Here is a 27,581-nt window from a genome sequence, read left to right as displayed (position 1 = left end):
CTCTTGTTTCAATATTTGTCCGGTTTAAAAGAGAGTATTTTTTTATAGCAATTTTTTAACTTTTTCTACATGATATATTTTACATCATAGTATTAAAAAATATTTTAATATATTTGACATATTTTTAAATTTAAATATTATTTCAGATTAAAATAAGACAAATAAATTAAAATGGAGAAAATAGTAATTAAGACAAAATTACTTCTCATATCCAAAAATTATAAATCGGCTCATAGAGGTAGACATTCGATTCTTCGATTTGATTATTTGAATTTTGATTTGGAAAAGAATTTGGTTTGTTTTTTAAAAATTTAAATTTGATTTGATTCAATATTTCTAAAATGACTTTTTTATGCAAATGGAAAATAAAAGGAAGATCAAATCATCAAAGTATAAAGACATTTTAAAAAAAAAAAAAACATAAAAACATTTAGTAGCAGTCGGCAAGGCAGCACTAACAACTATGTAAAATGAATAAAAATATCATTCGTGTGTAGTTTAGTATAAAAATTGCTCTTTCGAGTGATTATATTTTATTAACATTTTTTAATTTAATACAAAATTCTTTCTTAAGCATGCTCCAACTATTTTTATCAATGATTATAAAAAATTATTATAAAAATTATGACTATGTGATTAAAAAAAAATACAAGTAGTAATAAATAGTAATATTTTAAATAAAATTAAAACATAGATAGAACTGCTGATTCATCATTATCTTTATTCACCGTAAATCTCTCTCCTCTATTTTCACCTTAAACCGGCGCCACCAGTTCCCCACCCACCCAGCAATCAAAGTATACATCACATCTCGTTCTGATATATGGCGTACGTTTTGATACATCACGTAAAGTAGGGTTTTGTGCTAATGTTTCAGTTTCCACACTATGGTGATGATGAACTCTTCCTCATTTCTCAAACAGTTGAAGATATTCCAGAAAATTCAGTAGATCTAACGTTGCAATTGCCCGATCATCTTCTTCATTCGATATTTTCCTACCTTAGTTTTCATGACCTACTTAATATCCGCCTTGTTTCGAAAAATTGGCATCGTAATATTCCATCATACTTGGCTTTCCACTTTAATCAATCCCTTTTTCATGAACAAAATCCTATATATTATACCAGCGATTTCCGAAAATCAGTACTTTCTTTTCTCTGTGATTTTAAAAATAAGTTGTTCAATGCTGAACAAAGAGTATTGTGCATTCTATTTTTCAATGACATGAATATCCGCGATACAATGAAATTGCTGGACGGAAACGATTTCCATGAAGTATATTTGAGAATTGAGATGAGATATGTTCAACATTGTTATTACTGTTTGCCTTATATTTTTCAGTCGAAATGTCTTACTATTCTTCATTTAACTGATTGTGAATTTGATAAGTATGTATTATGTGGTGAAGGAATAATTTCATCTTTGCAAGAGTTGAAATTGGAACGCATCATATTATGTGAAGAAATACTATCCAAGTTTATTAGTAAGTGCCCTAATATTAGAGAATTGAGTTTGGTGAATTGTTGGGGGATAAGCTTTATCGTATTAACTAAGTTGGATCGTTTGAAGAAGTTGTATGTGAACGTAGGTGATTTTAATTCTTTTACCAACATACAAGTTATTGTCCCGAGTTTACAAGTTTTCCATTTCGTTTCACGGAATTGTGAAAGTAAAAATGTTGCTTTTAACATGGATATTCATGCTTGTAAAATGTTACGGGAATTTCACTTGGATTGTTGGAAATTTCCCCATGGTCTTGATCCTGAAAACTTTTGTTCAGATTTTCCTCATCTTGAAACTTTGTTACTTGGGCCTTGTCAGACAGAGAAGCCTGTCAGAATTTTGAGTTCATCGCTCAGAAAATGGACCTTATCCTTCCCACAGGTATATGAATGTGAAATAGTTTCGTCTCCTAATTTATCTTCTTTCCAAATCCAATATAAGGGTACAACATTTGAAATAATTTAATCTTGAACAGGAAGTAATCAAGAAGTTGTATGGCAGAGGGGATCGCACTTGTTGCTCAAGTACTCATGACAAGTGTTGGCGCCATTTCTTAAAACATTTTGAGGTTAAAGAAGAAAAAATAGGGCAGTCCGTCACATTAAGCTCCTCGAAGGTTATAATAGTTGCTAATGGAAAGAAGTACAAGTTGACAAAGCTCATTTTCATATTTACTTGGCAATTCAATAGTTAGTTTAGGCCACTGCTTTTTAGTTGGATGAATTTTGGTCCGCACTAAGCAAGGCTCGAGAGCTGTAATAATTATATTCAAATGATCGCTTTGATTGCCCTCTTCTCTTCAATTAGTAGTAATAGTACTAATATATATATGACAACTTATCTTGGAAAACTTACTGGAGGTTCCATGTAACTTACTAGTGGGTGACAATGGGAAGAACTTCACAAGCCTACTGAGACCCAGTCCATGTAAGGTAACAATGCCAATCAAGATATTAACTGGACTGGAGATGGCATCTTCTGCATTGCATCCTTTGTTCCCTGAAACACCAAATAAGTCCATAAAAGCTCTCTTAATCTCACAAGACGGTAACTATTTATAACCTCTGGTAGAACTATCATCAGACTATTCTTAATCTAAATTCCTTCTCCAGTGACAGTAATAAAAGTTAAGAAGATCAGAGGAAGAACGCGTAATACAATCATTACTAGTACAACTATTAGCACCAGCAGGAGGCACAAAAGATCTTATCATCAATGTGCTTAAAAGGCAGAAGCAAAGAATTATTTTGTTATAAGTTGAAGGCCGAGGCAAAGCATAATTCTTTATTTCTCATCTGGTAAGTCAAATGACGCCATCCTACTTCGATTGAACAAGCACTATGAAAGTAGTGTCCGGGTCAACTTTCGCGCCCTTCGACTAATTCCACGGGATACTTACCACCTCCTACCAGCAACATGTACCAGGTAATTATGTCCACCAAGGCGATGGGAAGAATCTTTTGTCTTCGCTGGGATTTGAACATGAGACCTCAGTATGCATCCTACCTTATCCGAGAATTTTAACAAGAGAATATAAGCCAAGGCACATGCTAGTCAGTTTTAAAAGACAGAAGTAAATTAAATTAGAGTGGGTGTAAATACATGAAGGAGTATACTACCGCAAATCTTTGTTCAACAAAAAGAAATGAGTCCATATTATGAACTAGATAGCATCAACTATGGAGGACTGTTGAAAGAGGCTCCACAAAACTAAACAAACAATTTCTACCCTTAGGAGGGGAGGTTGATGGGATTGTTCCTGCTCTATTCCATCAAAATTGCAGCGGAATTCCAAATAGTAACCAATACTGGCCATTTCTACACCAGTTTGCTCATTTGAAGCAACACAATCAGACAAACTGAGAGCCTCCAATGCTACTTGCATATATTATATGGTGACCACAGAGACAAGGCATTGCCACCAGTGCCTCCAAAGCGGAATAAGATGCATGTGATTTATCATCTTACTTCCTATCAATGACTGCACAAACATTGGCCTGTCAATCCACATTTACAACATCTTCTTGCCCTCGTCTAATGCTATAGCAGATAATAAAAGACATGTTCCCATTAGAACAATGCCACTGATATTGAGAGGGGGGAAATAGTACCAGTATTTTATGTTTGACCACCAAACATCATACATTAAGAAATCTATTTCCAGCAAAAATCCTAAAGCATATTCATGACCTTAGAAGGCTAGAAAGGTTTAACCACAACTTAGTTTTTAACAGTTAACAACAATAGCTAGCACATCCGTAGTTGAGCTACAACAAAAAATATTAAAGCAGTAAAGCTCACGCAATTACTAATTAATGGCAAATCGGTTTCAGTTCGTCGAGGTAGTAGCAGGTGGACGTCTCAATCTTTGTAGATGATCGATCCACTGATCCTCCGGAACTTGGCTGGTCCAATCAGGAGCCACTCCACCAAAAGAAATCCTACGCATGGCTTCCATTACTCTCGTTGCATTCTCCGTCGTCAATGGAGTGTTGCGACGGCTCTCATCCTCTCTGAACGCTCTCCGTACAGCAGTATCAGACGCCGCTCTTATTCTCTCCTCCTCTTCTTCAACCTCACTCTTATGTTCACCATCCTCGTCACTTAGATCCAGTGATGATATCTCGTTTTCTACGCAATTCGTATAACCATTAGGGAGGCGATGAAAATAACTAGATTCGTCGCACTCTTCATCATCGGAGTTCTGAACATGATTTGGAATCTGATCGGAGATCTGCAAATCGTCGTCATCAGCGGTGGAAGAGATTGGCTCATAATATTCCAGCGAATCGTCCGGGTTCGAGTCGGAATCACTTCCGGCGGCGTTCTCTGCAAAATAAAAGCACATCAGAGAACGGATTGATTGAGATACATAACCCGTAGAGGCGAAGAAGGGGAATTTAACATTTACTAACCTTGAATGAAATCCGGTGTGGAATTCAACTGAGCGTTCATTTCCTTTGGAGAAGTTACAGAATTTTGAGGCGAATATTGCAGAACTGATCGAGGTAATAAAAAGGAGTGAATATTCAATAATCGAAATGATATTTTATCAGCTTATAACTTAGGACAAATATGTTTTTTTTTTTTTATGACAAACATGTTATATGCTTTATTCTATAAGAAAATGATCAAAATGGTCTTAACGGATGGGAGTGGATTAATTTGGTCCTCCGTGTATATTCTCTTGTAACAAAATTTGATAACGTTTCCAGCATCAAACACGGATTAATCGAACCCCAATACAAATAATGGGAAAAACGCATACATTTGTTTTCTCAACAAATTACAAAATGATTGACACCTAACTTCGTCGCAATTGAATTAGTAATTGTTACATTGACAACAAGTCTCTTTAAAAGCATCATTTGCATAATAGAACACAAAGACATTGATAAACAATGTCAAAGAAAAGCCACTCTCAGCAATGTAGAGTTGCTACAGATCTCTAAATACAACATTCGATTAAAACTATAATGATTAGAGGATCATCATTATCACATTCTCCCTCGTTGTACATTGTAACAGGCACAAATGATGAAGGGTACAGAGCTCTAGCCCAATCTATAAGTCCAATAACATGACTATAATATTTTACTACTAATATTCATCATTGCTATAGGAATTAAATAACATCAGCTGAAGAAAATAGGGTAAGAAACCCAACAATATACAAAAAGAATTAATGATAATGGCAAGAACTTCACAAGCCTGCTGAGACCAGTCCATGTAAGGTAACAATACCAATCAACACATTATCTTGATCAATAACTGGCAAGAACTGGACTGGAGGTGGTGGAGATTCCATCTTCTGCATTGCATCAGCTGCCATAGCATCTGGACCAATTGTCCTTGGTTTCCTGAAACACCAAGTAAGTGTATAGAAATGTTTTAATCTCGGAGGGTAACTATTCATAACATCTGGAATAAGTGTCATTAGATTACTCTTCATCCAACAAAAATTATGTTAATGTGTGAGTGTATATACATTGCCATCTTACTTTTTCAATATAGACCCATATCAAAGTTGTGCGTCACATGCTTAGCATCATCATGTGATAGTGAGAGATACAAGGAAACAGAATCAATTATATACCAACATAACTTCTCAGTGAAAAGATGAGTGAGACGAAAATTCTTTTAAAGAAAGGGAACATATAATATCAGAGGAAGAACGTGCAATGATATCATTACTACTACAACTATTAGCACCGTCAGGGGCCAGAAAATATCTGATCAACAATGTGCTTCAGAGGCAGAAGAGCAACGAATTATTTTTTTATAAGCTAAACAAAAGGCAGAAGAAGCAAAGAATAATTCTTTGCTTCACATCTGGTTAGTCAAAAGATGCCATCCTACTTGGATTGAACGAGGAAGAAGAAAGTGATGTCGCAAAATTCAAATTCTAATTGGGAGGGAACTTGAATATTGACATCCCAGGAAATATCCAATGACTTATGCAATGTTTATAACAGTAATTTACGAGGATCAACAGTCTGTATCCTACCGTATGCAAGAATTTTAACAAGAGAATACAAACCAGGGCCTATTACATGCTAGTCAGGCTTGAAAGACAACTAAATTAGATGATCTGTTTTATAAATCAAACTAAATAATTGTTTAACAAAAAAAAATTAGTCCAGATGATGGTTAAAAGAGGATCTATAAAACTAAACAACCAATTTCTACCCTAAACTGTTTCTGTGATGGTTGTGGAGGGGATCGGGCACTGTGACTTAGGTTCAGCAGTAAGGCAGAACGAATGTGAGGGATATGGGATAGGCATATGTCAAGCAGACAAGCTTCAATCACACTTTGAGCCAAGCCTGGTATTTAAAAAGAGAGGGTCAAGAGGCAGGCCCTTTATCTGTTTGCGGGGTATTGAAGAAGAAGGTGGGGGTGAGTGGAAATGCTGGGTTGTTCCTGCTCTATTCCGCCAAAATTGCAGCCTAATCCCAACTTGTGAATTCCAAATAGTAATATTGGCCATCTCAATGCCCAATTTTCCCACTTGAAGCAACACAATCAGATAAATATGAGAGTCTCCCATGATACTTGACACTTGCATATGATTAATCATTTACTTCATTTCAACCGCTGCACAAACAGTAGCCGATCAACCGACATCATTTACTACATCTTGCCTTCAGCTAGTGCTATAGCAGATCTTTATGCAAAAAGGCATACGTTCTTATTGGAACAATATGCCACTGATATTCTGGAAAGGGAAAGATGACACCAGGATCCTAAGTTTGACTGCCAAAGAAAATTAAGTGCCACGCCATAGGTTAATGGAACACTAAGATCTATTTCCCTACCATGACATCAGCAAAAGTATTAAAATGCTCATGACCGTACAAGGCTAGAAAGGTTTAACCACAACAAAAATGTGCTTGTCGAAGAATTGCTCTTTTATTCCTAAAGGAATTATGTGTCTTTCGTGGAAGCAATATATCTTTCTTCCTTTCTACTTTTCTTTTTCCAGATGTTCTTTTTCCCATTGATAAGGTCTTTCGGTGATGACACAAATATGCAACAAAGATACAAGTAAGAAATTACCTGTTACACATTTCTCCAACTGTAAGCTTGAAGATTCCTTCCCCGCTGGCTTTCAATGTCCGACGTAAATCACCATCGGTGAATGTGCCGAGCAGATGAAACTCATCATCAATAACAAGAAGGCACCCGCATCCTTTGCTTGTCAGCTCTACAAGTTGATCCATAATAAGATCTCCTTCCTTGCAAATTGGAAGATCTTCTTTCTTCTTCATCACATCTCTAACCTGCAAAATTAGATGGCAAGCTCAGGAGTAAGATGAATATTCAACTTCAGCTGCATAAACTTTTACCCCCTCACTTGTTGCAGTAATACAGTTTCCACAAGTTATTATACCCGTTTGGCTCAACCAGATGAACACATACGAAAAATTGATGCAATTCTCACAAAACGGATGAAAGTTAAGGCAGCTAACCAATCAATAGTCATTGTATATCAAAAGATTTCGTGACAATGAGAAAATCAATTAGGCATTCTTTGAACAGTTTCTGGGGGGCTATAATCTTCTATTGAGGGTGAAAGAACCAAACAGACACAAGAATCCACCTCATCCAAAAAAAAGATACCAGAATCCAACAAGTCCTTAAACTCGCCCTCACATCAATTGCAACAGACAATAACTGCCTATTGCAATTTAATAAAACACAAGCATTAACACTTAAACTAACCTTCTAACAGCCAAGATTTGGACAAATAAATAACCATCCAACACCCAGGATTTGGACTGATTACTGTGCATTTGCAAAAATATAAAAAGCTACGACTAAGCAAATCATACACATTAAAAGGTACATAAAACCAAGAATATTGTATCTCCCAAGTCATTTTTCCAAGGTCCAACAGAAACAACAACAAAAAACCCACTATAATCCCACAGGTGGGATCGGGAGAAGATAGTGTGTATGCAAACCTTACCCCTACCTTGTGATGGTAGAGAGGTTGTTTCCGATAGACCTTCAGCTTAGCGAATATTTCCTAGATCTTACTTCAGAACAACAATAAACACAGCAAAAAAATAACATTTCACAAGGGAGCATTCAGAAGAAAGGAATGATATTACTCTTCCTCACCTTGAAGATCAAACTTTTACCGATCCTCCCAGCAGGGTGATTGGCAGCATACTCCTCCCGGCTCAAATTCCTCGCCCCCATTAAAGCAATCGCCACGGTATCTCCAAACACCATCTGAATAGCGGTAGACGTCACAGGTGCCAAATCAAAAGGGCATAATTCTCTCTCTAAAGGCAAATGCACATTCAGATCACACACACGCATCAAAGAATTAGGCTTTACCGAAGTAACCGAAATCAAAAAGACCCGTTTCGCCTTTGCACAAGGCACAAGCTTTAACAATTCTTCCGTATTCCCACTCTTGCTAAACATAACCAAAACATCTTGTGGATCCAAAATGCCAATGTCTCCATGAAGGGCATCAACAGGGGATAAAAACCCAGATTTGATACCGAGAGAAACAAGGGTCTGTGAGATTTTCTGGGAAACAAACCCAGATTTCCCAACACCAGTAAAGTAAATGGTACCTTTGGCATTAAGGAGAGTTTGGGTAAAACTAAGAGTTTGGGAAAGATCAAGATTTTGAAAGAAATGATTGAGATAATTCTGCTGGGCTTTGAAGAGTTTAAGAAGTTGATCTGGGTCAATTGAATCTTGCTTTGCCGAGTGATGAAAGAAGTCCAGATATGGTGGTGGAAGAGACCCCATTTTTTTGGGTTTTTTTGGATCTTGATTCCTCTGTTATCTCCTTCTCCTTCTCCTTCTCTATTGAAAGGTACTACTACTACTACCTCTGTAAATGTGTGTGGTAGGGAGAAGAAGCCGGGAGAGAATGTGAACGGTTGATATACTTCAATTATTAACGCGGGGATTGAGAGGAAGCTGGTATTTAGCAGAATTCAGTGTAGAATATGCAGAGATCAAGTTGCTCTCTGTAATAACCAAGGATGGGGTAACGGGTAAGTAATCTTCATCATCTTTAAATAGATCTCGAGTTTAAAGCTCGGATACTGCCTTTGTTAGGAAATGTTTTACTCTATTTAATAGTCAATTTATTTTACTAGCGAAAATATACAATTAAAGGATGGTTGTTTAAGAGGCTGTTTGGATCCAAGAAGTGGTGAGAGCTAAGGGTGGGCGTTTGGTTCTTCGATCCAATTTGATCAAACTTTACTTCGATTTTTAGTTTTTGATTTTAAAAAAATGTGTACTAAATATGAAATGAACTAATTTCGTTATTTTTTTAACTTCGATTCAATTTAATTCGGCATTTCTTAGACGAATTGAGAAAAGCTCACTTCTGATCATCTCGAGTTTGAATTTCAAAGGAGAAAGGAAAAAATAAAGTTTACGGTGCCACCCCAAATGAGCTGCATTACGCGATCATAATCCAAAGTCACTATCTTTCCAAACAACCGACACACTGCCTCACAAACTATAAAGTCATTATTGAAAGTGATATCCTAATGTTTTGATGGACATATATCATGTAAGTTTGATATAAACACTACAATTATCAATAAGAAAACTAGGAACTGAAATTTTAAAAATAAGCAATAAGGCATCCTGTTTAAACTAATAAAGTGAGGGACTGAGGGATCATTTGGTATGAAAGCATTGAATAACTATTTCAGAATTTATTTCAAGCTTGATTGAAATAAAATCACAAGACAACTTATTTTGGAATTATATTATTTTTATCCAATGATTAAAAATAAAATAATTAATTCTCGAATTACTTGTTCACCCGCCAAATGAGCCATATTAATATTAGTGATTGAATCAAAATTTAAAATTTAGTCCATAAGTAATAAGATATGCTTTGTATGACAGTTTGGTCTGGTTAGAATCCAGTCGGAATATAAGATTAGTTACAAAAACCTTGTGCATATTTGTTCACAAATTTATTTTTTAAATGATATTAATAAAATAATATGAAATCATCTCATTAAGTATAAAATAAATATCTGATAAATATTATTAATATTTATAAATTTTAAGTGGTATTGATCAAATGATTTTAAATTTTTACTTTGAAATAAATATAATATATATTTGTATGGTAGTAAATCATCTCTTTTTTTTTTTTACACGTAAAGGTCCATTGAGTTTTACTAACATTCAAAATAATAAAACTATAACTAAAGATAACAAAAGCGGGTCTCATAATTTCAAGAAAATTGTACATTAGGTCTCATAATTTTGAAAAAAATTATACACTTATTAAATTAAAATAGAACAAAAATTATTCTTTTTGAAAATGCACTTGTTGCTGAAGCAGACACGTCGATGAAGACATGTCTGCTTCAACTTGAAACTCTCTCTTATTTAATAAGATAAAACTTTTGTCATTTTAAATTTAATTAGACTATTTTTTTTTTTTTGTTAAAAATAAAAAGATCACAATCATTTTACCATTATTCATATTAGCGTGTATGGCATATTTCTGCTTATACGGTTATATTCTCCTTATATTCAAGTGCTTTCAATTACAACACGTATGAATATATTATATGCATCATCTGCTAATTTATTTTATTTTTTATTATGGGTAGAAAGGGGATGTGCCAGGGACTTGATTATAGACCAAAGTTGACAGATATCTAGATATTAAATTTAAAGATGTTGACACAAATTAAAATAAAGTATTTTCTTCTACTTTAAACAATTTTCTAATTGTAAATTAAATTTGAAAATGACTCTTCTGAAAGATCTTTCATGTGTACAGTTTGTTTTTAAAATTTATTTTCAATGATAAATCTTTAGATGGACCCTTTACAACACCTAAATTACTTTTAATTTGCTAGATTTATATATGTTGTATCTTCTGTTTCTTTTTTATTTTCTTTCTTCAACGACATGATTTATTTGTCTACTTTGGATACCCACCACAGCATGGCATAAGTTTATTTTTTTCATATTCGATATTCGTTATTCATATTAGAACTTGATTAAATTTAGATTTGTGTCAAAAGATTTCATATCAAAAAATAAGAAGGACAAAATACTTCTTAACAAAGACGATTTCATACTCAACAGAGCTTGGAATTGAATTCTCTGATTAAGAATTAATAAGTACTCGTCACTAAAGTCCACAACCCCTGTTTCAAGGGTCTTTGTTCATCTCTAATTGAGCTACTCCTAGGAGGATAAAATATGTAACTTGTGAAAGCATGCTTAAATTTTGACTTCACTCTTGTCATCCTTATTTTTTTTAACTTTCCTATGGATGATACAATTCCTTTACTAAATAGTTGTTTTTAAAAGAATGTTTTAACTTGAAAAAAATAATAATCATAAACTTTGTACTTATCTTTAATGATAAGTTTTGACAATTACACAAATGCTATGTCATGTTTATAATTATAAATTTCAAGTTTTTCTACCACAATAAAAATGTCACTATGATATGTCTAAGAAGTACAAAAGTATTCATTCATTTTAAAATTGTTTTTAAATTTGAAAATAGTTTAACATTATATTTTCATTTTATTCAAAACATATTTTTATAGTCGTGAAAATATTAACATTATTAAGATCATAAGGGTTAAAAATCATTTATTCATATAAAATTATATATTTAAAATCACAATTTTTAAGGAAAACTTTGTACGTGTTAAATTGCGTCATATATTAACTAATATAAAACGTATTACAGACTTGGAGTACTTATTTTGGATGATCTCATCATGTCATATATATGGACAGAAGCACCTGCCAATAATTTAATTACTTGAAATGGTCCTCTGTGCAGTTTCAATTCTTTATATCCATTGAGATAAGCCGGTACACAGTGGAAATTTAAATTTGAAACCTCTGAAATTTAAATTTCTTAAATTATTGAGTTTACCTATAATCTTATGTTTATGGTATTTAAAACATATAATTTCTTGTCGAATAAATTTAGCTCGGATGAACACTCTTCCCTCTCTAGATCCGCCCCCGCCAGGCATGGGTCCTTAGAGGAACGATAAAATGGCACAACATGACACCCTATAGACTAAATTAGCAATAAATAGTCCACTTTCAATTTTTTAGCAAGAAAAAAACTTTGTTTTATTTATTTGGCATTGAATTGTTATTTTTCTTTTCTTTTTTAAAAATGTATTTTTGTCCTCCTTATTTTTCTCAACACACGTTTGATTGCTACTTTTTTTTTTCTTGAAAAAACAATTATTGTTTTATTATCCCTATTTTATCTCTTTTTTTTAATTATTTTGTCAACAGTTTTAAAATAGAGTTCTTCTCTTTTTTGTCTCCTTTTTCTCTTTCCATAATTCTTTTCATACGTATATTTGATTCTCTTCCTAATTTTCAATTCTTCTCCTTAATTCAATTTGTTTATGAAAATCAAATATAACAATATGTTTTTTCATAGATACTTCTAAAAATCATCTTTATATATAATCTTATTCTTGTTCAATTAATTGTGAATTTCATGATTTGTAGAATTGAAGTTTTTGCGAAAATTTAGGTTATTCAACCTTCTTTTGTTTTCTTTCTAAAATCCTTTTCATATTTATATTTGCTTCTCTTCTAAATTTTCTCTTATTCTCCTTAATTTACTCTGTCTATGCAAATCAGATATAATTGTATGTTTATCTATTGATCCTTCCAATAATTTCTTTTAATATATAATTATGTAGCATTTCTTGCGCCATTAATTTTGAAATTTCGTGTTTTGTGGAACTAAAGTTTTTATAACTTTTTTTGGCGAAAATTCAGGTAATAGTTTTTTGAAATTTTTGTTCTCAATTTCATGGGTAAGAAAGATTCTTGTTAGATCTTCGTAAAAAATCAGAATGTTGATTTTGATGAATACAACCTAATGTATACCAATGAATTCCAATCTCAATTTAAATTAAAGTATACAAGTTTATTATGTGAATACAAATCACTGAATACACGATGAATACGAACAAATGTATACATAGTGCAATTACCGTATACATAAACAAAATCACATGTACAATTAATGAATAAAATTTATATATGTATCATATTAATCTCATTCTTGTATTCATTATAGTAATACGTATAATTGATGGTAATATTCTTATGTATACAATATAAAGTTTATGTATACATGCTACAATTACTGTATACATCAATAAAATTTACACGTCTATTTTTATGAATATTTTTTTGTGAATACATATATTTTTTTATGTATACATTATGTAATCGCAACTTTAATTATTGTATAATTTATGCATATGTATTATTACAGTTTCTAATAAAATGTCATTTAATATTATATGATTAATTACTGTCGATTATGTGATAATTAATACACGCTAGAGCATTAATAATACATTTTCTTACCTTAAAAGTAGTCACAATATTTTAATAAGTTATTTAAAGAATTCCTTAAAAGTTGGTGTAACCTTTTTTTAATGGGTTAATTAATAAATATAGATATTCACTTCTTAAAAGTAGGCAATCAGTTTTCTAATAAACTAAGTATTGTTGATTGGTAAAACAAAAACATAAAATTACAATCAAATATATTTTTATGTTTCTGTAAATTGCGTTAATATATTTTTGTAAATAGACAGTTAAATAAAGTTGAGTTTGAGAATTTAAAGAAATTGAAAAGCTAACTTTCTTAATTATAGGAGTTAAAAACAAGGAAGAAAAAACAAGCTCACATCTCCTTAATTAATGTAGGTTGGTTGCACATGATTAAAAGAAAAAAACTATAAAAAATTGGTTTTATTTCTTTTAGGCTAATATGTGCTAATTTTGATTTAGCCTATTAATTGCTAATTAATTTGAGCTATATATTGCCAATTATATATAATAGTTGTATTTCTGTGTCAATTCCTCTAGAGGAACCTATCGAAATAAGGGCCCATTTTTGTGTGCTTGCGGCCTAGCCCAATAAAATAAGGACTAATTGTTTCAGTTTGTTGGGTCAAAAGAAGGGCCCAACTACACGGGTGAATTGAAAAATAGCATCATTTTAGTGCCTCGTGATTCATGAACATATCATAATTTTAGTACGATGTTCATTTTACTATCATGTTAAATTATTTAAAAGTCTAAGTATCAAATTAATTGAACTTGCATGTGCCAAATTATTCACAAGTCTCGCTAGATTGAGAACTTGCATCTGTTCAATTGTTTCACAATGTATGACTAACGCGTTATATTTTAGTGTAACCTTTATTTTTCTATCTAACTAAATTTTTCACATGCTTTTCCGTGTCGTAGAACTTGCAAATGTTCAATTATTGTTCACAAGTTATGACTCATAACTTTAATACATTCATCATTGTTTAATTTTGTTAAATTATTCACAAGTCTTATGGTTGTATCACAAAAACCATTTCTATGCAAATTCCTTAAATGAGGACAATTCTAAAACAACGAGTCACCAAATGACATTTGTGTAGTAGACTAAAAACAAATAAGACAAACCAATTTAAATGGATAAAGTACAAAAATTTCATAAATATCCTTAACTAGAAGCAGATAGGTCGACGAAGAAATACATATTTTTGATCACCTCTCCCCTCGTTTAGTTGTAGAAAATTTTGATGAATCATTCCATAAGTTCAAAAGGAAAAAAAAGCAACATCCACCAAATATACATCAATAGAAACCAAAAACTTAATAAGCTAGAATTATACACAGCATGCCAATTATATACTCAGTGAAATGATTACTATTTACTACACATAAAAGTTGTGTAGGACCAATTTGACATCAAGCACGCTTTGTAACTACTAGTTTTAATTAAGAAACCGATATTTAATTGTGGTACAACATGTACAACCATAATGTACATAGGATACTTATTAAATGCCCAATCGTTGCTATCCATAAATAGCAAATTCTAAAAGTAGTAGCTTGTTGAACAACTTAATTATTGAAGAAGAATTTGAAAATAAATGATGTATGCTACTCCTTATTCACCTTTACTTCTTCATTTCGAACTTTATACGTATTTTAGAAAAATAATAATTAATATAATTATTTTATTATAATATTCATATTAATTGTTATATAGTCTTAAATTTTAAAAAATAATTTGAAAAATAAGTAATTAATGAGAGTAAAACAAGATTGTATTTTTTTGATTTATTAAAAATAAACGTAGAAAGAAAAATAAGTTTTAGATATAATTAGAAATGAAAAATAAATAGATTCCAAATTTAAATGAATTAAGTGAATTATATTTTCACAAATTAATTTATCATATCTGAGTATAAATAGTCCAGTGGGCAGCATCAAATATATGCCAGCCACACGAACTCATAATTGTGGAATATACGAAGCAGCAAATTTATTAAGTTCCATTTAATATTTTTAATTGTTGCATTTGTACCAATTAAATTATTTAGAAGTAGTTTGGTGTGAGATGTAAAGTATAACAGTTTCAGGATAAAATGTAAGATTATCTTATCCTGTATTTGGTTAAAGGTATTATATAGTTAGAATTATTTTATCCTGTGTTTAGTTATAGGTATTAGACAGTTTGAGATTATCTATTTTACTATTTATGCCTCAGTGATGAGATGAGTTATTCCATAAATACGTTAAAATTACTTATCTCAAAATAATTTATCCCAAAATATCTTATACCCAACCAAATGATCCCATTAGTCGTTGAGATCCATCTATCTGAAAATTGATACGATGGATCAACCAAGCTGGAGGCATGATAAGTATAAAAAATATAATAAACAATTACACTAAACAAATCATTGTGTATATATATATATATTTTTAAAAAAACAAAACAAATTCAACCCAATGAAATAAAATTTAAATATCAATTAAATTAAACATTGCATTTAATGTAATAGTATGATACAATATGACAATACAATACACAACAACCAACCAAATAAGTTGTTAATCGCTATCCTCAAAAGTTAGAATACTATTACGATTACACTTCAATTATTAATAAAAATTTCATGTTCAACCTTGATGAAAATTCACATTTAATAAAAAACACTTAACTTTATAAGTAAAACTTTCTAAAATGAATCTAAATTAATCGTGTTCCAAAAAATACCGAACAAACAAAAATAAATCAAACGGCAAGAAGTAAATTTACACCCATACTAGTAAAACATCAATTATTAGTTTTAATTTTGTAGAATATTTAATTGGACAACACAAATATGATCCCCATAATTTTGCAGGCCAATCGAAAGAGAAATTAAACCAAACCCAAACCCGGAAAAAAAAATCATCTTCCCCACCAAACAGGGAACAAAGAATCACAAGAGCTAAAAGGAAAAAAAAATTTAAAAAATTCAAAATCGAAACGCTTCCATTTGCTTGGAATTTTGTGAAGGGGCAGTATTCAGCTTGCTGTGAAGTTGATTGTGATGTTTGTGTACGAAGTATTCTGAGTTTTGTTGTGTTTTTACCCTTATGGTGGCGATGGATTCAATTGGGTCATATCGTTCACCTTCGATCTGTAAGTTCGCAATTTTCACTCTTTTTTTCCTCTTTAGATTTTCAAAATTTCTTGCTGATTTTTAGCTGTTTATTGTTCTTCTATTTTTTTTTTAATTATGGGAATTCATATTGGGTGCTGCTTTTTAGGGTTTGGAAAAAGTGGAGATCTTTGAATCGGAGGGTGGGAAATCTAGCTAGGGTTTTGGTATTGAGTTGCCCAGAAAATGTGGGAAATCCCTAGAAAGGAAGTTCTAATTTTGAGATGATTTATTGATTAAAGTTTGGATTTTTTTTTCATTGGGATCCGCCAGATACACCCATTCAGCCATTACACTTGTTTCTAAACTAGGTTCAACTTTTGCGTACAGTTCTTTTTTGCTTTTCGAGTTTCTTGGAGCTCTAATTGCTGTCAAATTTTGAATTGATGTCTTAAGTTGGACTTTTTGTCCTTGCATTTTCTGTTAATTCCTCTTTGTTTCTTTTGTATTTCAGGTATGGTGAATTCATTGTAGTAGTAAAAGATTGTGAAACTTCTTGGTTTACTGTTATTTAAATGGCGAACTCTATCTCAGTAGATGTAATACTGGAATACTTGCGGAAAAACAAATTAACAAGGGCTGAGGCTGCTTTCCGGGGCGAACTGAATGATCACCCTGATCTGAATGGCGTTCTTCAGAAGCTTACTATTGAGGACAAAGAGTTGAGTCAATCAACAGAAGGAGCAAGTAGGGGCAAAGCAACGTCAGAGACTCCGGGGACAACTTTACAGAATAGTGAGGATGTTTACAAGGAGACAAGTTTGAGGAGCAGTGGGGAAATATCCAAGGAGCTTATTATTAAGGAGATAGAGTGTGGCACCGGGAGAAATGGCTCAGACTGCAACTGGAAAAATGTCCAGGAGCAGAAGAAAGTCAATGAATCCGTTGGGACAAGTGACAAAAACTTCAGTTTTGCCAACAGTTCGGAGGATACTATTGATCTGTATTCGTGGAAATACACTCCTGTTAATGGTCCGGTTCGTTATCAGCATGACGGTGGAGCTACCATTGACCTCTCCAGTTTGGTGCACTCTGTGAAGTCAAAGTTCAATTCTTCTGAAGTCTTTGATAGTGGTAAGGCTCATGCAAAATGTGAGGAAGATGTCAGTTTTTCTGGTGAGAAGAGAACTTCTTGGCCTGGAAGTACTAGCAAAGACACTGTAGAGCCAAAGCACGACAGTGGTCGAAATATTGAGCTCAAGGAGGTTGATCAGCAAATTAAGCTAAGCGGGGCATGCTCCAAAGATGTAGTAATTAATCATCCTTGGTCTAAAAGTGATGAATTTACACTCCCTTCGTCTGAACCTTGGAGAGACTGCACAGTTAAAACTGTTTTCTCGTTTCCCAAAGGAGATGTCTCGACAAGTTATGATCATGACATTGGTAGTACTGACAGGAAAGAAGGAAAACGAAAAACAGAGGTTAGTGATGTTAGGGCAGCAATAAAAGAACAAGTGGATGAGGTGGGAAGAGCTTTGTATCTTGGGAAGACACAAGGAAGTGAACCAAAAGAATTCAGCGGCCTAGGCTTTTCATTTGTTTCTGACAGTCAGAAAGAAGGATTCCCTAGGTTGCCACCTGTTAGATTGAAGTCAGAAGAGAAGTCCTTCAGTATTCCTTGGGAGGAAAAGTTTGAACGAGATGGACCTGCCTCAAAGACTAATAATGCTGACAATTCATTTTTCATTGGTTCATTTCTTGATGTTCCTATCGGACAAGATCTTACCAGTTCAGGTTTGCTTTTTTAATAAACAACTTTAGCTTGTAGTTTTAGAGGAAAGTAAATTTAGCCTGTGGCATTCAGTGCACTTTAACCTCCAGGTGATCCTGTTCTGGAGCATGTGGGTCTCCATAATTGATTTGAGTACAGTCCCATTGGCATTATTTTCCCAATGTGGGGGTTCTCGTAAGCTTTACTGAAAACATAGTTTGTCGGAGTCTTGTGAATGAATAAATGGAAATCAATATCTTTAACATAGAAGATACGACTGATGGCACCTGAATTTCTTGGATTGGAAATTTATAATCTGAGAAATCATGTGAAGTAATAAAAAGTATGGATCCAAAAACTATTTTTGGCTATCTAACAAAAAGAAAATGCAGTCTAGATATATTTGGTAGCTGATCACCATCTCTGACCAGTGTATTCTAGAATTGTACACAAGATAAATGGTACTAAGTTCCTGGGATGCTTGCTTATTCTCCTATATACCAGACTATCCTATGGTTGCTGTGTGAGGAGGGGGCTTTTGGTGAAATGCAGCCTGCTTGGGGATTTCATAAAGATATTATGCTACCAATAATTCTTGTTTAAAATCAGATTTTTGCTCCTGATCTTGTGGACCGAAAAATGTTCATAATATTTGCGACCTGATGTGCGTTTTTGTAGAGACATTCTAAGTATGGAATCGAGGTTTATCGATCAACAAATAATTGTGAATCCTCTTGTCCACAGAAAAGAATTTTATACAAGGAGAAATCTTCTCCGGAGTCTCAAAAAGCTACTTGTTATTGAGGAGGTCTGGGACCATGAGCGCATATGCTCTTTGTGTGGCTTCAGCTTTCTCTTTCCTGTGTCAATAATTTTCTTCCTTACAGTTGTATCATTTTTATTATGTTTTTTCTGCTGAATAATGCAATCGGATTGGCTGCCTACTGTTGTTACCTCAGTGGACATGACATTTTGAATTTCTAACTTTTTACGATTATGAATGTACAACTCTGCAAGGTTTTATAGTTCATATAAATAGATGTTAGATTCATGATTTTTGCTGGTTATGCCTTGCATGTGGAGAATCCTAAATCCTGTTCTTTTATTGCTTTCCTCAAATAAAAACAATAGAGAAGGATCACCTAGATATGAATTGTTCAATGTTCGTAGACCTTTGATTATTATCTCTCTTATGATATTGTGGTTTCTATCTTAGGTAGTTCCTGGAGTTGTCTTGACTGAGTGATTCATCTAATTATCCCTGTCTTAGTGCTTCTTGAACTTCTATATATATTGCTTATTCATGGCTTGTGCAGCAATCATCATTGCTTTACTGAATGGCAGGTGGAAAAAGGCCTGCAGGAGGTAGTTGGCTCTCTGTAAGTCAAGGCATTGCTGAGGACACTTCTGATCTGGTTTCTGGTTTTGCAACAGTTGGTGATGGACTAAGTGAATCTATTGATTACCCCAACGAATATTGGGACTCCGATGAGTATGATGACGATGATGATGTTGGCTACACAAGACAACCTATTGAAGATGAGACATGGTTTTTAGCTCATGAAATTGATTACCCCAGTGATAATGAGAAGGGAACAGGGCATGGGAGTGTTCCAGATCCTCAAAGAGGGCAAAACCGAGAAGAAGATGATGAACAATCTTTTGCAGAAGAGGATTCCTGCTTCTCAGGTGAGCGATATTTCCAATCAAAAAATGTTGATCCAGTTAGGCCTGCAGATGATCACATAGGGCTGTCAGTGTCTGAAATATACAGGAGAACTGATGAGAGTGACGTGATTGCCCAATATGATGGCCAGTTGATGGATGAAGAAGAACTAAATTTGATGCGTGCAGAGCCAGTTTGGCGCGGCTTTGTTACTCAAACAAATGAACTTGTCATGTTGGGGGATGGTAAAGTCCTGAATGAGTGTGGAAGGCCTCGGCCGGATGATATTTGCATGGATGATGACCAACACGGTTCAGTTCGGTCTATTGGTGTGGGGATTAACAGTGATACTGCTGATTTTGGAAGTGAAGTGCGTGAAAGTTTGGTTGGAGGGAGTAGTGAGGGGGACATAGAGTACTTCCATGATCATGATACCAGTATTGGTGGGTCCAGACACCTACCACCCATTTCAGATAAGCCTTATTCAGAGAGATCAAAGAGAGAAAAGAAAGCAGCTAAACATAGTTCTGACAAGTTTGTTACTGGGGCTGACAAAGGAAGTTTTGTACAGAAAGTGAATCACTTGGATGGAGGATTCTCATTTCCCCCTCCTAGAGATGGAGAGTTAGTTCAGACAAGCTCGAGTAAGTCTTTATGGTCAAACAAGTGCAACACTGTTGTCAGTGATGAAGCTGATGATTCTCTGATGGCAAATGATGACATGCTTGCTCCGTGGAGGCGCAAAAGCAGTGAGTCTTCACCTGTCAAGAGCTCAAGAGATGAAAACAATGCAAATACCGCAGGATCAGAAAATTCTAGAGCTTCTTCTCTTTCAAACTATGGCTATGCTGAACGGGAGCATGTGAAGAAAGAAGAGACAAAAATAGCCAGTGCAAGAGAAGAAGATGTAGGGGCGTCACTGGAGGATGAGGAAGCAACAGCAGTACAGGAGCAAGTAAGGCAGATCAAGGCACAGGAGGAGGAATTCGAAACCTTTGATCTAAAGATTGTGCATAGGAAAAACAGGCATGTTCAATCTCCTTTTAGCTATTATGATCATAGTGGACATAATTCACTTTAGCTGATATTAATGCACTTTCTTTGAGATTGCCCTAGTAAGAGGAAATAGCTAAGTTATTTGCTACGAGAATCTTCATATTTCAATGCGTGTAGCTAGCTTTTTATCTGACTAACAAAAACAAAATATGCTGGTTTTCTATCTATAAACTTAAGTTATAATGAGGCAGAGGCAGTTAACTGTATACATTTGAAACAAGCACTGTGTGGCAGAATTGAAGATGTAACAAGTAAATGGAGAACTCATCCACAGCTCTAGGGATAGTTTATACTTTCTACCAACAAATCTTGAGCTCTATGTATAGAACAAAGAACAGTTGAGTAACCATTCCCTTGATTTCGTGGACATCTCAGCTAAGCACCATTGCAGAAGCAGTGGAATCAACCCCAAGGGTGAATGCAGACATGAAATCTAAGGTCACTAGCTGGGACTTTCACTTGGAAATAGGCAACTGATCCTTCTAGCCTCTAGGAACGTGTATCCATGGTGACATTTTCCCTTTTGTTAGTTGAGATTCCGTTTGAACCTTGTTTATGCAAAAATAGTGCACGTGAATTTTATATATCTTTGTTTATATGAATCAAACTTATCGGCAAATGAGAGAACAAACCAGTAAATTTAACATCATTTATTGCTCTGAAGCTGTAATTTATGTGTGTGTGTATCTATATGTCTCTCTCTCTCTCTCTATATATATATATATATATATATATATATATTTGTATTCTTCTTTGAAGGAATTCTGTTTAGAGCTTAAACAGGACTTTAAATTATATATGCCCTTTAAATTAAGTGTGGTAGTCCATAACTGTTCTAAGATTTTTGGATGTAAGCTGCTAGGTGTTAGTACCCAGTGAACCTGCATTTCGTTCTCGACAATGAACAAGCTTATCTAATAATTGAAGATGTATTAAAAAAAATTTAAAAATGGAAAAATCCCCTCTGTGACATATGATACATGGTTTTTTTACCTGAAATCAAACACAATGCCTTGCTTTTCAGTTAGCATGACCAATTTGTTAGGTATTTGTTATGTCATTCTATCTTTGTGTGTTTGAGGAGCTTGGAGGTTTAGGATCAATAATAGTTGGGAACTTGGTTATTGTTAACTTGAGGGGTTTCCATTTGAAGAAATTTCACTACAACTATTGTGGTACAACACCAATGCTTTTGAATTGCCTTTTTGCATCTACAACATTTTGCTCTGGAGATGGATTAATTCCTTGTGCTAAACATTTCTGATCAATCTCAAAGCTTCTATACATGCTGGGTCTGTTGTGTTGGAAACTGTCCATGACTTTTGTGCTAGTTCTTTCTTATATCTGATTGTAGCTACTTGATCTTTTTTGATGCTTCAACCACATGTTATTTCTACATAGATATTATGTTTATTTCTGTTTTATAAGTTTTTTTTGTATATATTTCTATCTTAACCTTGCAAGTATATCTTGACAAGTCTCTGCATCCTATGTTAGATGCTTTCATATCTGCATTCATCATGCATAGTTTATATTTCTTTGATGAGTTTTCTTCATCTTGCCTAGCTTTTATGTTTAAACATGAAATATTTTGTTAATTGGATTTATCTTTTGGATCAGAACTGGCTTTGAGGAGGACAAGAATTTCCATGTTGTTTTAAATTCAGTTTTAGCCGGGAGATATCAAGTTACTGAGTATCTTGGATCTGCTGCATTTAGTAAAGCTATCCAAGCTCACGATCTTCACACTGGCATGGATGTTTGTGTAAAGATCATAAAGAACAATAAAGATTTCTTTGACCAGAGCCTTGATGAAATAAAGCTTCTCAAGTATGTCAACAAGCATGATCCCGCTGACAAGTACCATTTACTTCGGTTGTATGATTACTTCTATTATCGAGTAAGTAAAATTTCTTAGTTTTTCTTCAGTTAAACTAATATTTCATTCACGTGGTGCGAAAACCCCTTTATAAAAGTTGTGTACAGTAAGTAAAGAACCTACACAAGAACAGGGTTCTTTACAAAATTCAATCATACATCTTGAATAAGTTTGTTTTTATAGAACAACAAATATTACCCTAATTTGTACAGCTTTTCTCACCACCTTCAAAAGCTTCCTATTTTTTCTCTCCATATAACCAACATTTTGTGGGTGCTAGAGGAACTGCAACCGGGGTTCTGCATCTTCTTTTTCCTGTGTGAATGCCCAACTGAACATAAATCTTTGACCCATGCTGGCATCAACCTTAGCTTTTCCTACCTTAGTTTTCTATATTATGTGTCTCTTTCTTTTTAAGTGGATGTCTTCCGATTCTTTATAATAAACGGAAATTTTCTAATTGTAAAAATAGTAACTTATAAGCAAGATACCATTCTCTATGATCAGCACAGAGAGGCCTGATATAAGAATCAGAACAAATATGGGGCTGAATATGTACAATTCAAAAACTCTATCGCCCTTAAATTTTTTAGGAAAAGGAAATTAAACAAAGTTGTAAATCATATACAATCAACATGTAAAACTAGAAAGCCAAAAAAGTATCAAACAATGTAATAAACTTAATGCACAGATTCAACCTGGCCCTTGAAGCACACCTCTGTTGGCTTTCCTGCTATACCTTCCAAAGGTGGGTGCTGGAAGGTGAACCGTACTTTCTTTGTTCTTTAACAAATTTTCTGTCTGAACAGCCCAGTAGCATGCCGCTTACTGTTCTAACAACTGCCCTACCAAGTCCATATAAATCGGAAAACACGTCTTAAAGTTAATTTTTCCACTTCACAATGAAGGAATATTGTTAAGATCTTCATCTTCTGACTCACACATAAAGTATCTATAAGATAGTGAATCCCCTCCTCTGCAAATCAGAGTGAGTCAGCTGAGCTCCTGGTCTGCAATCCAACAACCTTAGGAGGAGCTTTACTTTGTCCCTAATGACTGACCCTTTAAGGCCAATTACAAGTGTGTGAAAGTGATGAAAGTAGTTTGTTGCCAGATTTTGCATGATTGGTACTGTCCTTCTGGTGTCTACACTTCAATGTATATCGAATTTTATGTTAACTGCACCTTCTAAAATTTTAAAGCTGAACCATCTTTTTTACTTCCCTGTTATCGGAATTCCTTCTAAATGCTAAATTCCATCTACTCTGTGGTCTATGCTGGGCCACTGTCTCTGTTTTGAAAGCAAAACCATATAACTAAGGAAACTCCTTTATGTACAATTTTGAATGATAAGCTGAAGAAACTTTTGGACTATGAAATGCAATTCGTGACTGATCGTTTTGTTTGTTATCAGGAGCATTTGTTAATTGTATGTGAGCTCCTTAAGGCAAATCTTTACGAGTTCCATAAATTTAATAGAGAATCTGGAGGAGAAGTCTACTTTACCATGCCAAGACTGCAGGTTTGTCACATGGCTATATCCATAAAGATTTTATGCCATCAATGATACTTCTCTTCTGACTCAATATGAATCACTGCTGCAGTCAATCACTATTCAATGCTTGGAGGCTCTTCAGTTTTTGCATGGCCTTGGGCTTATACATTGTGACTTGAAACCTGAGAACATATTGGTGAAAAGCTACAGTAGATGTGAAGTGAAGGTGATTGATCTAGGAAGCAGTTGTTTCGAAACCGATCATCTTTGTTCTTATGTCCAATCTAGATCCTACCGCGCACCTGAAGTTATTTTGGGACTACCATATGATAAAAAGATCGATATCTGGTCACTTGGCTGCATCCTAGCAGAACTTTGCACGGGAAATGTAGGTCTTTCTTTATGCGTTTGTGTTTTTAAAACCTCTTTTTACCTAGTGAAAGTATGATTCTGATGTTAGGGATCTTTCACCTGTCATACCAGACACTATGGTAGTTCCTAAATTATTAATCCCCTGTCCTCGCATTTTTAAGAGGCTGCAGAGTTGATTTCTGTGATTTGGGACGCCTTACAATGTCGTGGACTTAGATGTGGCACCAAAACTCTTGGAAGCCTTAATATTCTCTGCCATGTAATTCTAGTGTCTAAGAAGGTTTCTGGTGGTGTATGTCAAAGCGCATTTTAAAGGAAAAATTAGTATCCTTCTCCATGTTTTACTATACTAGTCGTACTGCAATGCATGTACTGCAGCTTTTAATTTTGACACCCTTTTGCCTGCTGGGTGACATTCTTTTTAAGTGGAATTGGATGAAGCAGACCTATTAAAGTGGCATGCCTAGTGCAGACTAGATGGAGCCAACTCATCTGTTACGAACTAATATTTCATTAAGTGTATAGAACCTCTCTGATAGACTTGGAATATTGGTGACAATTAGAAAATTTATATATAGTTTGACAGGCAGGAATAGTCAAATAACCTTAGTTTTGTATATAGTTTGACAGGCAGGAGTAGTCAAATAACCTTAGTATTATGATACTGCAGTTCTGTTTAACACATATCAATGTGCTGAGAGCCAATCCTTCTTGAGGACTAATATGCACTATCCAGTTGTGCCCCTTGAACTCCTGGGAATGGAAAAAATCATGTTGGGAGTGTCGCCCCAGAAATGGACTCTGCAATGCACTACCCAGATTTAGTTGGACTAACTGGACACCAGTTGGGAAATCGAAAAAAAAGAAGAAAAAGTTGACCAAAAAAAAAAAGTAAAGCAAAAAGCTAATGACCAATAGTTAAGCTTACATACCATTCATTCTTCGCCAATATGTTTTCAGAGATAAAGCCTTCAATCTTCATGTGTGCTTGTTATGACTACTTGTTTTGTTTGATGTTCATACAATGCATACAGGTTGCTTTATTGTAATGTTCTGATTCCAATATTGCTCCAAGTGGAAATTGAAGACTTTTTATGTGCAGGTGCTTTTTCAAAACGACTCTCCTGCCACATTACTCGCTAGGGTGATTGGTATTATAGGTCCCATTGACCAAGATTTGCTTGTTAAAGGACGAGATACTTACAAGTATTTCACCAAAAATCATATGCTGTATGAACGAAATCAGGTAAACTCTCTCTCCTCTGTGTGGGTTGGGTTACGCTTCAGTGATTTACTATATCTAGTATCCTCTCTGACGACTCACCTTTAGAAGATCAATACTTTCTGTTTTGTCTCCTCAGTGATTTACCAACCTGCAGGAAGTCAAGCTTAAATGTATTTTGTTGTTTTGTTTTTGGTGTACAAATGTCTACTCCAATGAGACTGAGTCAATCATAGATGTTTTAGGGTCCATCTAGAGTTTGGTTTAGCGTTGGAAAGACCATTACCTCTTTCTTCTTTTTTGTAAATATGGTTTTTCAGTACTACCTAAGTACTGACTGAAATACAAATGTTACTAGTGTCAAAAAAATAAAATACTTTCTGTTTAATTGAAGGCAGAATTTTTATCTTGCTAAAAGTTGATTTGGTGATAAGATAAGATAGATAAGCCTGGGACAATATATATATCGCTCAGAGAGGCCATTGGTCCTTTCTTCAAATTCTTTATCCTCTTAATGAGTCAATGAATGGTGATATTATACATATACAAAAGACTCCCATTATTAGAGGGCTACACTTGAAATATTTTCTGTTTTTGTGTTGCTCTATCCAACTGCTGCTCTCTAATATCAATTCTTGATTACTGTTCTTTCATTTTTTTTAGGAAACAAACAGATTGGAATGCTTGATACCCAAAAAGACATCCTTGAGACATCGTTTACCAATGGGGGATCAAGGATTTATAGACTTTGTGGCTCATCTTCTTGAAGTAAACCCAAAGAAGCGTCCATCTGCCCTGGAGGCTTTAAAGCATCCATGGCTGTCATATCCATATGAACCAATATCATCTTGAGTTGTATGAGCATTCTTTGGCATTTTAACTTACTGAAGTTGTGCAATTGCTCCAATTTGGATGCTCCAGTGATGAGATAGGAAGGATATCTCCAAGGTGGTCTGCATTTCCTTCCAAATCACTGAGCTGTATTTCTATTTTAACCCAACTGAGAATGTAGTCTTTGCAAATGTTATGTAACATTAGGGTTTTCTGTCTTGTTTGATGGAAGGGGATGCATGTTGTTTGTACATGATGTGTGTTGATTCTTTTAGGTGTTTAGTGATAGCTTGTGAAATAGCTGTTTATCCAATTTTGGTTGCCTTTTCCCTCATTTGCAGCAATGTATCAAATGAAGGAATATCAGAAACATATATTTTCACGTCTGACATTTTCATCGATGGTCATAATGCAAAATTCCACTTGATTTTTTTTCCCGCGAGTTCTCTGTTCCAGTGCCCCCCCTCTCTGCAGTAGCACTGTGTCGCTGCATCTCTAACTTCTGCTAAGATAATATTTGATCATCCCTCGATAGCCATTACACAAGGCAAATCTGTGCACATTACAGTGGTATAACAATGAGTTGCAAGAATGGTAATATTTGATAGATGATTCTGAGCATAATGTTTTATTAGTGTTACAAATTTAAGGCAAGGAAATGTGTATCAATTGCTTGCTGAGCTCAAATAACACTGTTAGATATGTTACCAACATATTACTGAAATGGTCGAGGTCCAAGATAAATTAACAAATATTGATCGGAATAACCTTGTACAATTTGAACAGAAAGAAAATAATTCATTTAACATGTGTGGATAA

The 27,581-nt window shown here is 34.1% G+C and overlaps 4 protein-coding genes across 5 annotated transcripts; 2 read left to right on the top strand and 2 right to left on the bottom strand.

Moving 5' to 3' along the window:
- Positions 1-868: 868 nt before the first annotated feature.
- Positions 869-1,969, top strand: LOC125858706 (uncharacterized). Its single transcript, XM_049538525.1, has one exon. The coding sequence runs from the start codon at positions 869-871 to the stop codon at positions 1,967-1,969; it is 1,101 nt and encodes a 366-aa protein (XP_049394482.1).
- Positions 1,970-2,380: 411 nt separating this feature from the next.
- On the bottom strand, positions 2,381-4,580 carry LOC125860378 (uncharacterized). Its single transcript, XM_049540323.1, has 3 exons — positions 4,420-4,580; positions 3,814-4,333; positions 2,381-2,503 (listed from the first exon to the last, which is right to left on the bottom strand). The coding sequence occupies exons 1-2, from the start codon at positions 4,457-4,459 to the stop codon at positions 3,834-3,836; spliced, it is 540 nt and encodes a 179-aa protein (XP_049396280.1). The 5' UTR covers positions 4,460-4,580; the 3' UTR covers positions 2,381-2,503; positions 3,814-3,833.
- Positions 4,581-4,953: 373 nt separating this feature from the next.
- LOC125860376 (probable arabinose 5-phosphate isomerase) lies at positions 4,954-9,034 on the bottom strand. The gene is made up of 3 exons (XM_049540319.1): positions 8,132-9,034; positions 7,064-7,287; positions 4,954-5,364 (listed from the first exon to the last, which is right to left on the bottom strand). Exons 1-3 carry the CDS (start codon positions 8,777-8,779, stop codon positions 5,208-5,210), a joined length of 1,029 nt encoding a protein of 342 aa, XP_049396276.1. The 5' UTR covers positions 8,780-9,034; the 3' UTR covers positions 4,954-5,207.
- A 7,282-nt stretch (positions 9,035-16,316) lies between these two features.
- LOC125860374 (uncharacterized) lies at positions 16,317-27,190 on the top strand. Of its 2 annotated transcripts, XM_049540315.1 has the most exons (9): positions 16,317-16,511; positions 16,985-18,264; positions 19,586-19,930; positions 20,000-20,933; positions 22,584-22,863; positions 24,257-24,364; positions 24,447-24,725; positions 25,812-25,955; positions 26,595-27,190. In XM_049540315.1, exons 2-9 carry the CDS (start codon positions 17,046-17,048, stop codon positions 26,781-26,783), a joined length of 3,498 nt encoding a protein of 1,165 aa, XP_049396272.1. In that variant the 5' UTR covers positions 16,317-16,511; positions 16,985-17,045; the 3' UTR covers positions 26,784-27,190. The 2 variants fall into 2 exon arrangements, with proteins under 2 accessions (XP_049396272.1, XP_049396271.1); XM_049540314.1 differs by having other exon boundaries at positions 19,586-20,933.
- Positions 27,191-27,581: the final 391 nt, after the last annotated feature.

The sequence above is a fragment of the Solanum stenotomum genome, chromosome 3 (assembly GCF_019186545.1).
Source record: "Solanum stenotomum isolate F172 chromosome 3, ASM1918654v1, whole genome shotgun sequence".
NCBI classification, from domain to species: Eukaryota; Viridiplantae; Streptophyta; class Magnoliopsida; order Solanales; family Solanaceae; genus Solanum; species Solanum stenotomum.
The sequence above is the reverse complement of the archived record's forward strand: the minus strand, read 5'-3'. Positions and strand labels throughout refer to the sequence as shown.

Bases quoted from the DNA above. Each gene is read 5' to 3' on its own strand.
- LOC125860374 (XM_049540314.1), top strand. From the start codon at position 17,046: ATGGCGAACTCTATCTCAGTAGATGTAATACTGGAATACTTGCGGAAA. The intron at 24,365-24,446 runs GTTTGTCACATG...TCACTGCTGCAG, and splicing joins TTACCATGCCAAGACTGCAG to TCAATCACTATTCAATGCTT. The intron at 24,726-25,811 runs GTAGGTCTTTCT...TTTTATGTGCAG, and splicing joins CAGAACTTTGCACGGGAAAT to GTGCTTTTTCAAAACGACTC.
- LOC125858706 (XM_049538525.1), top strand. From the start codon at position 869: ATGTTTCAGTTTCCACACTATGGTGATGATGAACTCTTCCTCATTTCT.
- LOC125860376 (XM_049540319.1), bottom strand. From the start codon at position 8,779: ATGGGGTCTCTTCCACCACCATATCTGGACTTCTTTCATCACTCGGCA. The intron at 7,288-8,131 runs GTGAGGAAGAGT...CTAATTTTGCAG, and splicing joins GTAAAAGTTTGATCTTCAAG to GTTAGAGATGTGATGAAGAA. The intron at 5,365-7,063 runs GTAATTTCTTAC...TTGGTGTTTCAG, and splicing joins GTTGGAGAAATGTGTAACAG to GAAACCAAGGACAATTGGTC.
- LOC125860378 (XM_049540323.1), bottom strand. From the start codon at position 4,459: ATGAACGCTCAGTTGAATTCCACACCGGATTTCATTCAAG. The intron at 4,334-4,419 runs GTTAGTAAATGT...TTTATTTTGCAG, and splicing joins CACACCGGATTTCATTCAAG to AGAACGCCGCCGGAAGTGAT.